Source organism: Rhamphochromis longiceps, linkage group LG5, assembly GCF_057381845.1.
Source record: "Rhamphochromis longiceps isolate RC_006_pf linkage group LG5, R_longiceps_female_GT1.1, whole genome shotgun sequence".
Classification (NCBI taxonomy): Eukaryota; Metazoa; Chordata; class Actinopteri; order Cichliformes; family Cichlidae; genus Rhamphochromis; species Rhamphochromis longiceps.
The window spans coordinates 27,778,159-27,793,466 of NC_140561.1; the positions used below are offsets into that span (position 1 = coordinate 27,778,159).

The 15,308-nt window shown below is 41.5% G+C and overlaps 1 protein-coding gene across 5 annotated transcripts in view; it reads left to right on the forward strand.

The window, feature by feature from the left end:
• flnba (filamin B a) overlaps positions 1-15,308 on the forward strand; it is a 62,600-nt gene that overhangs the window by 35,726 nt on the left and 11,566 nt on the right. For all 5 annotated transcript variants that reach the window (XM_085407067.1, XM_085407069.1, XM_085407070.1 and 2 more), the window contains 15 exons: positions 4,268-4,391; positions 6,250-6,410; positions 6,985-7,075; positions 7,259-7,413; positions 7,577-7,694; positions 9,237-9,316; positions 9,472-9,657; positions 9,755-10,069; positions 10,936-11,053; positions 11,438-11,638; positions 12,290-12,463; positions 12,549-12,711; positions 13,115-13,275; positions 14,480-14,771; positions 15,094-15,247. In XM_085407067.1, the coding sequence (XP_085263193.1) occupies positions 4,268-4,391; positions 6,250-6,410; positions 6,985-7,075; positions 7,259-7,413; positions 7,577-7,694; positions 9,237-9,316; positions 9,472-9,657; positions 9,755-10,069; positions 10,936-11,053; positions 11,438-11,638; positions 12,290-12,463; positions 12,549-12,711; positions 13,115-13,275; positions 14,480-14,771; positions 15,094-15,247 (2,493 nt within the window). The remainder of the gene's footprint in view (positions 1-4,267; positions 4,392-6,249; positions 6,411-6,984; positions 7,076-7,258; positions 7,414-7,576; positions 7,695-9,236; positions 9,317-9,471; positions 9,658-9,754; positions 10,070-10,935; positions 11,054-11,437; positions 11,639-12,289; positions 12,464-12,548; positions 12,712-13,114; positions 13,276-14,479; positions 14,772-15,093; positions 15,248-15,308) is intronic.

A 15,308-nucleotide genomic window follows, 5' to 3' on the forward strand; every position in this document is an offset into this window, starting at 1 on the left:
AAGCAGCCAATCGCAGAACCCCGTTACTACAGGAAATGATAATTCCCTGCCCAAATCTGAGCATCTTGCCATGGCAGAAAGCATCAAGGTTGTTCAGTCGGAGCATTTAATTAAGACAGAGAGAGTAGAAGTTGTTCAGTCAGAGCTGAAGGTAAAAAGTACAGATGAGAGCTGCAAAACTAAGAGGCCTCTGATTATCATAACTACATCTATCGAGGAGAGGTACACCTCTTAGTTTAGGTGCACAGAGGTTCATCGTACAACAAAAAATTTAAGAAAAACTTTAAATATTATGAGAATTAAACACTTCACATGAAGAAATGGTAAACTGAGATGCATGGATAAGCCTGTAACTCAGTAGATTGCTCATTACATTTACATTCAAGTATCTGGTATTCAGTATACCTTCATAAATGTGTTCAGTTGGACGTGGGAGGATATCTGTAGTTTGGGTTAGTGAGTTTGTTTTCTTCGTCAAGGAAGCAAACCTTTCTCTCAGCGTGTATCTGTAAAGCGTCACAATCATCAACAGATGGTTGTTAGAGGAAGGAATCAATATCTCGTGTCTGATCAAAAATTTAGAAGCTGAAATGTTTTTGATTTTTCAAATGTTTTAGTTTACACTGTTCTAATGAACTCCGTCATAGTAATGTTGTCACTGTAACAGCTGTTTGTCCTTCACATTATCACTTAAAACCCCTAATCTTAAAACTTGTTATGTAGACTCTTGATGTAACCAGTCTTCTGCACTGTAACCACTGTCCATGCATTTTTATTTTTTTTGTGTAACACTTTTTGGGTTTGAGTCCCACCTGAAAATCACTCACCTGAACCTTTCTGATCCCAGCTACAAACCAGCTTTGACGTATCAGCAGTCATCATCTCCAAAATGTCAGTACTCACCATATAAACCAGCTAGATTCATGGGTCATAACCCTTAAGAAGAATCCTAAACTGAATTTGCTCAAACTTTTTAGGCAGTGCTCACTAAATAGTCTACAATGTAATGACCCCTGTGGTGCTATATACCAATAACTATCAGTTTTGTGAGCCAAACTTTATTCTTCGGGTTACAGATAAAGCTCCAGTTTTGATTTAAAGAAAAAACAAACTCTTTACTGTAAGTATTAATGATGTCACAGAAACGAGGGCTGCTTTTTGGCATCTCGGATTTTGATTTTGGGCATGAAGTGAGCAGCAGCCTCATGATGACATCGCTTTCAGGACTACATTCAGCCTTTTTAAGTACATGCACTTAAGATTTAACTACATTTCTAATGTTTGGTTATCATTTAAAAGTAGACTTCTTCAAGGGGGTGGATCCTTTTTTAAAACCCTTAATGGGATTGGATTAGCAAAATACTAATGTCTTAGTCACAAAAGTGGTTTCCTGTCAGAAAATTGAAAGATAAAACTGTTTTCTTTTCATTTTTGACAAACTAAAAATGTAGGAGAGATCATGCAAAAGCAACTCCCATCATTGGTATAAACGTGTCAAAGCCTTCCGGTGTAGCTGGTTTAAAAGATTTTGGATTTAGCCTCAGTTTACCAGAAATTATAAGACTCAAAATAATGAACTCTAAAGAATGACAGCATTCTTTAGAGTTCACATTTATACTCTGCAAAGCCAGAGAGGTTCAGATAAGTGAATTTTTAACAGCATGTTTGTTGTTTTTCCCTCCTGTTAAATGTGTTCATGTTCAGGGAAAACCTTTTCATTCCATGTGTGTATTTAATGAGATCAACACACACTTTCAGTGTAAAGTTGCTGACGTGTGAAAGTCATCCACATCAAACATACATTCTGAACACAGATACAATTGACCCATGATTTTGAGTATAAGGGCAAAACTGAGAGTGAAAAGGTTTTCTTTTTCCATTCATGTTTACTAACCAGTCTGTAAACCTTTTATTTTACTTTTTGAAATCATTGTTTGAGTTGCTGCTGTTTGTTTTGAAGCAGTTTATCGGCTCTTTCTCTTTGATACAAGTTTAGTTCCACATACATTACACACAAGTCCCATGAGAAACTGCCGTAGAGTCTGAGATTCATGAAGATCCCAGCAAGCATGAAGAGCAGGCAAAGACATTCAGCTTGTTGCACGTCTGTTATCCTTTCAAAGTGTTTAGGGCTAGACTAGACTTTCAGAAGCTTTTGCAACAACCTGACTGATTTCTGTAGTGTTCACGGTGGTCCATAAATCACTTCAGCCGATGGACACCTTGTGATGTCTTAGTCACTGATTGTTCAGCAGGCTTGTTCTGAGCTGCAGCGACTTGCGTGCAGGCTTCCTCGTTCTGACTGCGCCTTTCTCGAATTTCAGTGAAGATACTTTGGGTGGATAAAATGCAAACAGACGCACCCAGCTCTCAGCACTGCTGGGAGCCTACAGCAGTGACACCTTTTTAATCAAATGTGTAGGAAAAGAATCCAGCATGGGAAAGAGGTTCATGGTTCAGATCTGGCTCAGTGTAAACTGTCCACTGCTGTGCTGGTGAGCTACAGATGAGGGAGTAAAGAATCTGTTTAAAAGCCAGAAACTGAAGCAGAAAGTTGATTCTTTTGTGTCAAAATGAGCTCACTTAGGCAGCTTCCATACACACATTGTATCTAAGGTGCAAAGTCCATCTCTGAATCCCTCTGGGAACTTATTTGGGCAGTTATTTTTAGAAGTTCTCTCGGATGACTAAAGCAGTTTGATTCCAGTGTTTACTGCGACATAAAGTCCACACCATGTTAGCAGCTCTTTTTATGCTGTCTAATTTACCCACTAGTGAGTGGACATGGTGTCTGTCGCTCCCTAAGCCGAACGGTTTACCGCTGCCTGCTGTGTGTCAGAGCGCGTATCGTTTATCTCCCGGCTTCTTTTGTGACTAATCCTCTGGAGTAGTTGCAGAATAAATCAACCTCTACACCCTTTGACAGTCTGCTTGGGTTGGGCTTTAAAAACAAGTCTGAAAAGAGCACTCATCAGCTTAAACACAAGTTGCAGAAACTGTTTGCACTCATTGCACTGATTTCTACTTTTATTATATAGAATGAGTAGATTTCCTTTTTTAAACATCTGTAGTGACTTAAAATCCTTTAAATCAGCTTTTAGAAGTTTGCAGAATTGTTTTTTTTCCCCCTCCGTTGGCGCCTCATTTGAGATTTCTGTGCTTGCATTTTTGTTTTAAAATATTCCCAGTAAATCTGTAACTAACGTGTTTACTGAAACCAACTTTAATTTCAGTCTGTACTAAAACAACAAAGCACTTAAACACTTTAATTGCCACAAGTGGAAGTTGATTTCAAAATAAATGAACATTTTATTTAAATGTTGTTCTGTGTTTGGTTCATTTCTTTTTCTTAGGCTTTGCTCATTCAGTTTCTTTCTTTCACTCGTTCACTGATTTCTTGTTTAAAGCAAAACAAAGTACAACAAAATCTAAACGCTACATGCAAATGCAGGGAAAGGGGGAAGTGACCAAAGACCAGGCAAAACAAAGTCAGAATCCTGAATCGGACCCAGTAACTGTAGCTGTGATGTGGAATAATTATTGTACAGTCTTGCACTGGAGATGTTATCTAAATGGCACAAAGGACATTTAAGACTTTGTTTCTTAAAAAAAAGTTTTTATGATGGTGGTAAAATTTTAATATCACATCAAGACACTAGAGTTTCATATGGGATCAAGTTGATGATCATGAAGTAAATTTATGGCATTTATTAGTTGGACTTTTCCCCCTTTTTAAATGCCAGAAATTCATATTGAAGTCCCAGCAGTTAGTTTTCTGCACCTGTGAAGTTGTTAACCTGCACTTAGGCAATTTACTGTGTTTCACTTTTCATTCAGTGTCTTTTTATTATCAGTTTTTAGTTTTATTAGAAATGCTCTTTACTGTTAGAGTAAAATTGCACAACTGTGTACATTGTAGATGTGATCTGCCTGTAGAGAATTCACTGTTTAATGCCACCACCCTGGTTTATTGCTACACCTTTCAGTTGCTTTTTGGAAACATTGAATCCTCCTCACCTGCTTTCCTCTTAAGTTATAGCTGTGTGAAGCCAGCATTAATAAACGTGATGTTGAAATGTGTTGCAGTAAATATGCTAAGAATAAATTTAAAAAATGAAAAGCTGTGCATCTAGTTTGGAGCCTTGTGGTTCTCTGTATTATAGCATTCATTGTCGTCTTAATTTTATTTTATTTCTACAAAATTTGACTGCCTCACATCCTTAAGGAGATTGAAATAAGTGATGTCACTTCCTGTTGGTGCCCGTAGGTAAATGTGGGTAAAGGCAGCCACCCCAACATGGTGAAGGTGTTTGGTCCCGGAGTGGAGAGGAGTGGACTGAAGGCCAACGAGCCCACACACTTCACTGTGGACTGTTCAGGAGCTGGAGATGGTAACTCGAACACACTAAGAATCATTTAGACAGGAAATCCTGACTGTTTTATCACACTTCAAAAGAACTTGCTTAAAGGGGATGTGCTTTTCTTTGGCTGGGACATTAACATGTATAACCTTAAACAGTGGTGGATCCACTTGTACTTCTGTGGTGTCACAGAGTAGATATGCCTGATGTGGCCATTAACCAAGATAATAGCTAGTGTTGGGGGGGGGGGGGGGGGAGAGAGAGGGAATTGTAATTTTGTGCTTTGTATTTGGTCAAGTTGTTTCACAAACTTTGGGGTTTGAGTGTTAGGAGTAAGCAAGGTGTGTTCTGTTTCAGTGTCAGTCCAAGCAGCAGTTTATTAAAAGCTAACAAAGTATCACAACCGTAAAACAACCGGTTTTGATACCAATATGCCGGTTCAACACCAGACTTCAGATTTGGATATTCTAAAATGAATCAACTGGAAAAGATTTGAAGCAGAAAAACTACTTCCATGAACAAGTTACGCTGACTGTTCTGTGACGTTCGAGAGAGTAGCCTTCTCCTTTTTTTTTCCCTCTGATTTCATCATCAGAGGGTACCCACTCCTACATTCATTTCCATTCTGCTGCATCTTATGAACTCTTATCTAAACTTGCACTTCAAACAAGTCTGAGGACGACTAGTATTTGTCACTGCATTAATGAATAGAGACAAAGCACACGTTCAGGTTTGAGTGTGCATATATTCTTTTAATGTGGTGGGGAGCATGTTTAGGCCGGTGCATGCGGGTGATGAAGCATGATCCTGTGTTACTACTCAGGAAGGGTCAGATGGATGAATTTCCTGTTGGGATGTTTCTGCCTTGAGATCATTGCCATGACATACCAGAGGAAAGAGAGGGGGGGTCGGGGTGTAGGGTATATTACTGTAGTATCATTCAAAGGCTACATTCATTTTAAAGTGAATGCACATGTTACAGACAATGTGTTTGTTTGTTTTTTACTCTGCTCTGTGCCAAAAGAGCTGTTGAAATTCAATTCAGCCTGGGGGCAAAAAAGTAAACTGCTCTAAAAGGCTAAAAGAATTATTTGCAAATGCTACTAGAATTTATTTATTTTCAAATTATAGTATCAGTATGTTCAAACTGGAGAAAGTAACACTTATGTAGATTTATTTATTTTTCTTCTTCCATGTCATTTTCATGACAGGAAACGCTTCTTTTATGAATCCCCCCCCCCCCACCAAAAACACAAACTTTGCCACAGTGGTGATGCTCATATTAGTGTGTGTGTGTGTGTGTGTGTGTGTGTGTGTGTGTGTGCGCGTGCGTGCACATAAAAACTGCATTTGTTTTAATCTTCTAGAATTAAATTCTTAAACATTACAGTATGTGCAGTGGGGTAATTTGAGCTTTTTCTTTGGGACAAGAGAGAATTGTGAAGGTCATCTGCTAACACTCTGTATAGAAAGAAAAATGGTTTCTGAGGAGTTTCTCAGGAGTGGTTTCAGGTTATCAGTGGTTTCCCTTCAGGGGTGGGCAGTTTCTGTTGTCTGACATGGTTTCTTGTCCTTTTCTTATCTCTCATACTCTGAATTCCTCTGTTGTGATTGATAGCTCGGGTCTTGTGCTGCAGGGAGTGCCGATTGTGTTGCACAGGTGGCTTATTGTTTATATTAGAGTTTTTGGCAATGCACCATCCCGGAGGTGTGAAGTGTTTCTGAGAAGAGACGATTGACTGAGGAGCAGAAACTGAAGCAGGCAGCGCCACCTTGTGGCAGCCGGTGTATACACTGAAACGATCATCGGCCAAGAAATGAGATTATTTGGAGTCTGAGTCATAACTGTATGTTCACGATATGGTTATGGTCAACTGTGTTTGTTCAGGTGATGTCGGCGTTGGGATTAAGTGTGACGCCAACATGATCAGCGACAAAGAGGCTGACGTGGATTTTGATATCATTCCCAACGCCAACGACACGTTCACAGTCAAATACATCCCTCCTGCTGCTGGAAGGCTCACCATTAAAGTCCTGTTCACTGACAAGGTACAAACACACTCCTGAAAGGATCGCCCTCTGGTCTGAGTGCTCGCTGTCCACAGTCTGGAGTCAGAAGTGATCACATTTAGATGAGTGTGGAATGCAGAGCATGATTTACTCCATAAACTGCCTGCAAAGTACAGATAATTTCTATCAATTGATAAAATACTAGTTTTTCCCCTAGTGTTTTAAGTCGGCTTCAAGTCAGATTTGATGAATTAATGAGTGCCAAAAAGACATCTTTCTATTTTAATGTTTTCATCATTTCTAAGTTGCTAAACCTGCTCTGATTCCTACTTGTATACCACTAGTGAAATAGCTCACTTTTTTCTACAGAAGAAGTCTGATGTTGGTGAAACACAACATAGAAAAGAGCGAGTGTCTTTTAAAATCTGTTTGACCTCATGATTTAAGGCTTGTATGAAGAAATGCATCGATTTTTCTGCGTTAAATATGACGTGCCAATAAATGTGTTTACCTTTTGGGCTTTTCTCTTTTCGCTGCATAAGCTATGCTATAGAATGTCCACTTTTAAGAAAAAAAGGTCTTACTGTGATTTTATTCTGGTTACTTAACACAGGAAGTTCCTCAGAGCCCCTTCAGTGTCAAAGTCGATCCTTCACATGATGCATCAAAGGTCAAAGCAGAAGGTCCTGGACTGGCTCGCACTGGTGAGAGAGTGGATTTAATGGGACATTAAATTTATTAGAATAGGTCTTAAACAAAAATCTGTCATTGAGCCCAGTCTTTTAAATCAAAGGTTAGTCCTTGATATGATCTGCTATTTGTAGGCGAGACTGTGACAGTATACAGAGAGCATTATTACAAGTAACCCCTTCTCTTATTCTGTCCAGGTGTGGAGAGCGGAAAACCGACTCATTTCACCGTGTTGACTAAAGGAGCAGGTAAAGCACCGCTGGACGTTACCTTCTCCTCTCCCGTGAAAGACTTTGACATCATCGATAACTACGACTACTCTCAGACTGTCAAGTACACACCTGCACAACAGGTACATCAGATTATTTCTAGTGCTTTTTATATTTTGGCACTTAACACTTAAAGTTCGTCATGTCAGAGTGTCACAGATCTTGCAAACTGTCCAGAGTCATGATGGTAAATGAACATAGTGCTTTTAGTGTTTGTTCCAGAGTAAATGATCAGTTTCTTTGCAGGGGGAGATGACAATCGTGGTGAAGTTTGGAGGCGACCCCATTGCCAAGAGCCCCTTCACAGTTGGAGTCGCTGCACCACTGGACCTCAGCAAAGTCACTGTGGATAACATGGATGGAAGTAAGCTGACTTCCTCTTCTGTTAACTTCCTCAACTGTTTAGAAAAGTTCTCTGGCAAAGAAAGAACACAAGTTATATCTTAAAAATAAATACAAGATTTTGTTTTTCTGACATGAGCAGTAAAGCATAACAAATGACTGCTTATGCTTCTGCAAAAAAAGAATATCTGCAGATTTGCTGTTGGTTCTTTTATAACATGCAAGGAACTTCAGGATGGTTCCTTCCCATTTCTGGTACATGAGTCGTTTGGTTTTGTGTTTTGTTTTTCTTTTGTTTTTGCTTCCAGGGTCTAATGAGAATTGATGAGTACTTTTCATCGGAGATGAAATCAAAGTTAAGCATTGTACAAATGTTTGACTGTAATTAAAGTTACAGTGACAGTCAACAGAAATTGTACAAGAGTGATCTGGATGTTGAGCTCCCGTTCTATCAGTCATCAGTTTTAGTGTTTGTTTTTTTGTTTTTTGGCCGTTTGGCTCTTTTGCCATCAGAATTATTGTCTAAAGGCAAAGAAAGATGCCCAACGGATTTACTTTACCAAATGGACCATCCCAGCCTTGCCGTAATGGTCTATTTGATTCACCTTTTATTGTTTATTTTATTTTCACTTGCTAAATACGGGACAGACTTGACTGGGGAAAGAAAGAGGGAATGAAAAACAGCGGAGAAGAGGGACGGGGATGAAGGGCAAAAGACAAAAACCAACAAAATAAGCAGACAAAAAATACATATATCGATCACCTGTTGAGAATGAAAAAAGAAAACGAGCAGAAGAAAAAAGAAGAGCAATACAATAAACAACATCGCAATGATGTATGGGAATATAACGGTAAATATTAAACATTATTGTGCAGCACGTAAGATCAACAGAACACATTGTGCTTTGAGGTAGGAGCCAAAAAGGGTGTCGTTTGTGTGTGTGAGCACCCGTGTGTACACCTGTGAGCATGAGCGCGCTTGTATTTAAAAGGTTCCTTCATGTAATGATCTGCTAGAGGGTGTGGGGGGGCCACAGCCCCGTCCTCCAGGGCATGAAGCAGGTATGGAGGAGAGCAAGACTCCAGACATCCAGAGGCCCCCAGAACACAAGAGACCAAGGAAGATCAACAGAGGGGCAGCCGCGCCACTGTCCCAGAGAGAGCTGAGGAGAGTCCCAGATGAGGGCTCACTCAGCAGCCGCGGAGCAGAAGCCAGGGGGAGTTGCAGTGACGTGCCCGTGAGCTCCGCCGGCAGCCAGCTGTGCCAGAGTGACCGAGCCCCGGGCCGAGAGGCCGAGGGCACCCCACCCCCCGAAGTGGCCCGAGCGAGCCCCAGGCTCCAGGCCATAAGCAGCCACCAAGGAGTGAGCCGGTGTGTACCCGGGCGCCCACCCCCGGACACAAAGAACCACCAATGCACTGATGTCTGAGGGCGTCTGTCAGGGGAAGTGGTGGGGGGAGATAGGCCTCCATACCTTAGAGGGCCTGAAACCAGTTTTGGTGTTAACAGAAAGTTTCTAGGTACTTCAGGAGCAGCCACTTATAAGTGACTAATGTCTTTCAGGAGTGGAGGTTAACCAGGAACAGCAGTTCATGGTGGACACAAAGGGTGCTGGAGGTCAAGGTCACCTGGTGGTAGAACTGGTGAGTGTCAGAGAAACCTCATATTGACCTGTGTGGGGAAAAATATAACTGTTAGTAAGAGTCAGTCTTTTTATTAAGGTTGGATAAGGAAAATACTTTTTCCAAAAATTTTAAATTCTGGAAAATCTGTTTTCTTTCTGCATATGTGGTGTTAGCTGAGTCCCAGTCAGCAGGCAGTACCTTGTAAAGTTGAGCCTCAGCCCGGTAAAGCAGATGTCAGTTTGGTCCGTTACACCCCCACAAAGGAGGGAGTGTATGCTGTTAACGTGTCTTATGATGGACACCCCATCCCAGGAAGCCCCTTTCCTGTGGAGGCCCACCTGCCTCCAGACCCCAGCAAGGTAATATCAGTTTGTTCTGTAAGCTGACAATTTTACTTGGTCTGTTTTAACATGTTAGACACCTCTATGATTAATAATGCGTTACATCTTGTTTTAGGTGAAAGCCTTCGGTCCTGGTCTGAAGGGAGGCTTAGTGGGGAACCTGGCTGAGTTCACAATCGACACCAAAGGTGCCGGCACTGGAGGTCTGGGGCTGACGGTGGAGGGGCCGACCGAGGCCAAGATCGAATGTTCAGATAATGGCGATGGGACCTGCTCAGTCTCCTACCTGCCCACAGAGCCTGGAGACTACCTGGTTAACATCCTGTTTGAGAATGTCCACATCCCCGGATCGCCATTCAGAGCTGACATCCAGATGCCCTTTGACCCCTCCAAGGTGGTTGCCTCAGGATCGGGCCTGAAGAGAGCCAAGGTGAGTCTGCAGGGGGAGTGAAATCTGGATGAGTGCAACAAATATGCTGCTACAACACTGCTTCTGAATTTCTCTGCAGCTCAGAATTTTGGCTCGTTAATCTTAAATTTGTAAAGTTAGCTGCTCTTTTATGTGGTGATCTCTGGGTTTCAGTAGGAATGCAGAACCACCTCCTCCTCCCCACTTCACCCAGTAATATGTTCCAGTCTTTGTTGTAGCAGCATTTTCCAGTCTTAGTGGGAGTTTCCGTCATATTGCGCAAAAATCTTCATAGCTTTTGACTGTATGGTGTAATTTCCTCCACTGGGTGTGTTACAAGCAGCGAGAAATGTGACAAATTGACCTGCACTTGATCCATGATGGCAGCCTTTCCTGCTTTTCTTACAGCCAGTGGATTCATTCCTCTGTTTAGGGAAGGTGTGTGTGAAGTGGTGACTTCTGAAAAGTAGTGCCAGTCAAAATGTGTGACTAACTAGGGAATGAAAAAGGGTGTCCCACATGAACTGAGACACCCGGTCAGCCAATATGTATGTAAATGGTAAATGGCCTGTATTTATAAAGCGCTTTTCTAGTCCCTAAGGACCCCAAAGCGCTTTACATATCCAGTCATCCACCCATTCACCCACACGCACCCATGTGGTGGACTCTGCTGAAATGCAGCCAGGAAGAAATTTTCAAGTTCCTCAGAATTTATTCATGCAATAGGCACAAGTTCAGTTTTTCATTGTTCGAAAGTTGTGCTGCTTTTTAAGTTCCTTAATCTCATCTCATCCTGTCCTGTGTCTGCTTTAGAGTCTGACTCATCCTTTAAAATACTCTCCTGTCCTGAAAGTCATAAAGTCTGATCCATGTTACTGTCTCTTCAGGTTGGGGAAACCAGTGTTGTAAATGTGGACTGCTCTCAAGCTGGACCGGGTGAACTCAGCCTGGAGGCTGCGCTAGATTCACCCCCAAGCAGCCCTACTGGTTCAGGCCTGGGCTCAGGTAACTATTTAATTCAGTCATATAAAAGTTATACATGTTCAAAAGCACATTTAAAAAGCTGTATTCAAATAAAGGCAGAGCCAGCCATTATTCACTGTTTATGAAAATTGGGATTTAGAGACTTAAAAGAATACTTGATGATCAGTTATTTCAAGTGAAGAAAGTTTCCATTTCGTCCCCTTTGCTTCTTTAACATGCCTCACCAGGGGGTAAGTGTAGAGCTTATTTAATATCATGAAATATGGCTGGAAAGCTGTCGTTTGGCTTTGTCAACAGACATGTTCATTGGTGAGATTTTGTATGTTTAAACTCCAGGTTTTCTGTTTTAAAGCAAAAAATTTTGGTGGTTCTCCATGTAGCACAAATTCTAATTTCATATTCCAGGTGCAAAAGCGAAGACTGAGATTGTGGATAACAAAGACGGGACCTACACGGTGACCTACATCCCTCTGACTTCTGGCATGTACACCCTGCTGCTGAAGTATGGAGGAAAGACGGTCCCTGGTTTCCCTGCTAAGGTGATGGCGGACCCTGCTGTGGACACCTCCAAAGTCAAAGTGTTTGGACCTGGAGTGGAGGGACAAGGTACAGTATATATTTAGTTTGATACAAATCCAGTTTAGGAAGAATAATTAAATGAGTGGTGTTCAAGTTGAGCAGTACTGTTTATTTTTTCCTGTTTGGTTTCTTTTGCTTTGCATTATCCTGCACAGTTGAATATTATACAAGTTAGAAGTCATAGAAAGTGAATTATACAACTTAATAGCATTCGCTACAGTGGTTAATGAACCTAATATGATCATCCCAAGCACACGGCTGAGAGTACATAAGCTCCACCCACCTGCTTATGTTTAATTGAGGGGCAGCCAATCACAAAACAGTTTTTTAAATAGGGTGGCCTTACAGGGGGAGGAGATAAAATGGCTTATGTCAGACTGGGTTTAATTGAGAGACTCCACTATTGTGCTGAACTTTGAAGTGTTAATATTCAATGCTTCTCTTCATTTTTTGTGAATTGAAGAATTTTGTGTTGAGGGACTGTGTGTATTTTATGTAGTATAGTTTTTAAATCCCTTTGTGATATCGGGGTAATTTCCAACTTGATAAAACTCCTTCATAAGTCAACAGGTAGAGATGACTTGACAGCCTGAGTAAGTTTGGTGATGATCAAAAAACCTCTTGTGCCCAGTCAGAGTTCTGCTTAAAACACGCCTTCCTCTGTTTCCCTCCCTCCAGCTGTTTTCAGAGAAGCCACCACAGAGTTCACAGTGGATGCTCGTTCTCTGACCCGGCGGGGTGGCGACCACATAAAGGCGGCGGTCAAGAACCCGTCTGGAGCTCTGACAGACTGTGTGGTTACAGACAAGGCCGATGGCACCTACTGTGTCGAGTACACTCCTTTTGAAAATGGTAACGCATCCAGTCAGAACTGAACTGCTCAACATAAAACCTTTTTGTTGTAAGTCCGTTTCATTTGTGTCAATCTTTATTTTAGGCGTCCACAGCGTCCAGGTTCTGTATGATGACACTCCAGTTCCCAATAGCCCATTCAGGGTTTCTGTGTCAGAGGGATGTGACCCGAGCAGGGTGGTGGCTACTGGCCCCGGGCTGGAACAAGGCCTGACTGACCAGCCCAACAACTTCAACATCTTCACCAGGTACTGCTGGGCAATAAAGTATGCACATATATCCTTATAAATAAGGAGCAATAAAGTAGATAACTGTATGAGTCAGTAAAGATTATAGTTAACTGACAGAAAACTGAAACTACACTTTTACAGGGAATATTTAATTTAAGACTCTTTGGTTATATTTTTAAATGCACCATGTGTGACGAGGCATTATGCCTTTTTGTTTCAGTCTTTTTTTCCTTTTTCTTTTTTTTTTTTTTTTTTTAAGCCAATACAAACAAAAGGTAAACATTCATTTGCGCACAACATTTGTGCGCAAATGACAAAATTGGCAATCAAATCATGTAAATCATCCTGTATCATCTGCAAACATTTGAACATTTTGGTAGATAATTAAAGTACAAATAATTTGGATGTGGTGTTCCTTCAGAGGGGCAGGTATTGGTGGCCTTGGCATCACTGTGGAGGGTCCATCAGAGTCTAAGATGTCTTGCACAGACAACAAAGATGGCAGCTGCAGTGTGGAGTACATTCCCTTCACACCAGGAAACTACGACGTCAACATCACCTATGGAGGAGAACACATTCCTGGTGAGATGATCTTTTTTTTATTTTTATTAATTTGGTTCCCTGACTAGCATAATAAGCTGTAGCACAGGGGATGGTTAAACCTGTAAAGCGTGCAGGAAAAACCCTACCTTTTAAAAATGGAAAGACAAGCATTCAGAAACAGTTCAGAGTAAACCAGGTGAGGTGTTTCAGGCATGTCCACGCTGGACACAGAACACGCTGGAAAGATTATTTCTCTGAGCTAGTTTAGGGAACACCTCAGCATCCTGAAGAGTTTGAGTTTAACAACCCTTGTAGTTTATAAAACAACTTTCTTTGAGTGTATTTCATCTTAAGACCTTTAGCTTAGACTGCTGCCCTTGCAACTCAAAGTTGGATAAGGAGTGAATGGAGAAGGCATTTCATTTGTTTGAGACAATTTTCAACTGCAAGTTAATCACATTTGAGTCTTTTGTGTGTGAGTTGGTTAAAATAGGGTGGAAAGATCAGTATTTCTGGACCACAGTGGAGCTCTGTGGCATAGATAAACAGGAACTGGATCCAGATGGTTTGGGTCAGTTTTCTGAGATTTGTTGACAACAGAAAGAGAGAAGAATTTAATCAGACTTAATTCCGGTAATGTGAGAAGGCTCATGAATGGAGGAGGAATGGTTCTCATCAACATGAAAAACAGGAATAAACTAATTTAGCACAGCTTCACTAAGCTGTTTCACATGCGTTCATCTCTTAAAGATCTTTGCCTTTTCTCTCATTTGTACCTATAAACAGATGCTAATGATAAAAGGTGCAGTTAATGTTTAGTTGACATTACAAAAATGCTGTTATTGGTTGTTTGAAGACATGTTGAGGGTTTTGGCTTAATGTTTTAAAGATGTCAGTTTTAAATTTCTTCGACTGTGGTCTGAAAAGTTCTCATGTTTCTTTGTTTGACAACTTTTATGCGATGACTTTGTTTCTGCAGAGTCATTCAGCAGATACTGCAGCACTGTTATCTCTGTAACTTTGCATTTGTGGAGTGATTCACAGACATGTTGTCAGACAGTTATCCAGTATCTAGGAGTGCATTTTATTAGCATTTATTAAGAGGTGGCTTCACTCTGCACATCTGTCTACATGTCTGTGATGTCTCTGCTGCATGTGCTACAAACATTAAAGTGTCAAACAGCACGCTCTGCTACGAGTCTTGCTAGTTGTGTTTACACCTAATTTATTTTTCTGTACTTAGGGAGTCCATTTAAGGTCCCAGTTAAGGATGTGGTGGACTCTAGTAAGGTCAAAGTTTCTGGTCCTGGAGTGGCGTCAGGAGTCAGGGCCAATATCCCGCAATCCTTCACAGTGGACTGCAGGAAGGCCGGCGTGGCGCCCCTGGCTGTGGCAGTCTCTGCTCCCAAAGGCATTGCAGAGCCTGCGGAAGTGACTGATAATGGAGACGGGACTCACACAGTGTCCTACACGCCGTCTGTGGAGGGACCGTACTCGGTGGCTGTAAAATATGCTGAGGAGGACGTCCCACACAGGTACACAGCTGTAGCAGTACAGCAGCAGAAGGAGTTGGGCAACTTTGTGAAAATGTATACATTTGATTTGTTCTGGTTTGTTTTAATTGAACTGCTGACACCTCAAATGATGGACTTAAGCTAAATTTAAGATTATATGAAACTACAGTGACTGATTATCCAGAAAAAAATGCATGCAAAGCAGACCTTTTGAGTCGATTCACTCTAACAGCCAGAGGTGAACACTGTATTACTCTATCGCTGGTAATTTTTGTCCCTTTGATATCTGCTTGCTGTTGTGGTTCATACCGTTGATCAGTCTTTACTGTCTCTGATCTTTCAGTCCCTTCAAGTTTCGGGTTCTGCCCACTCACGATGCCAGCAAAGTACGAGCCAGCGGCCCCGGGCTGACCAGCGGCGTCCCCGCCAGCTTCCCCGTTGAGTTCAATATCGACGCTAAAGATGCTGGCCAAGGCCAACTGAGCGTGCTCATCACGGTCAGTATCACACACATAAGCATACACACACTAAAGTCGACCCCACACAGATTGTTATTCA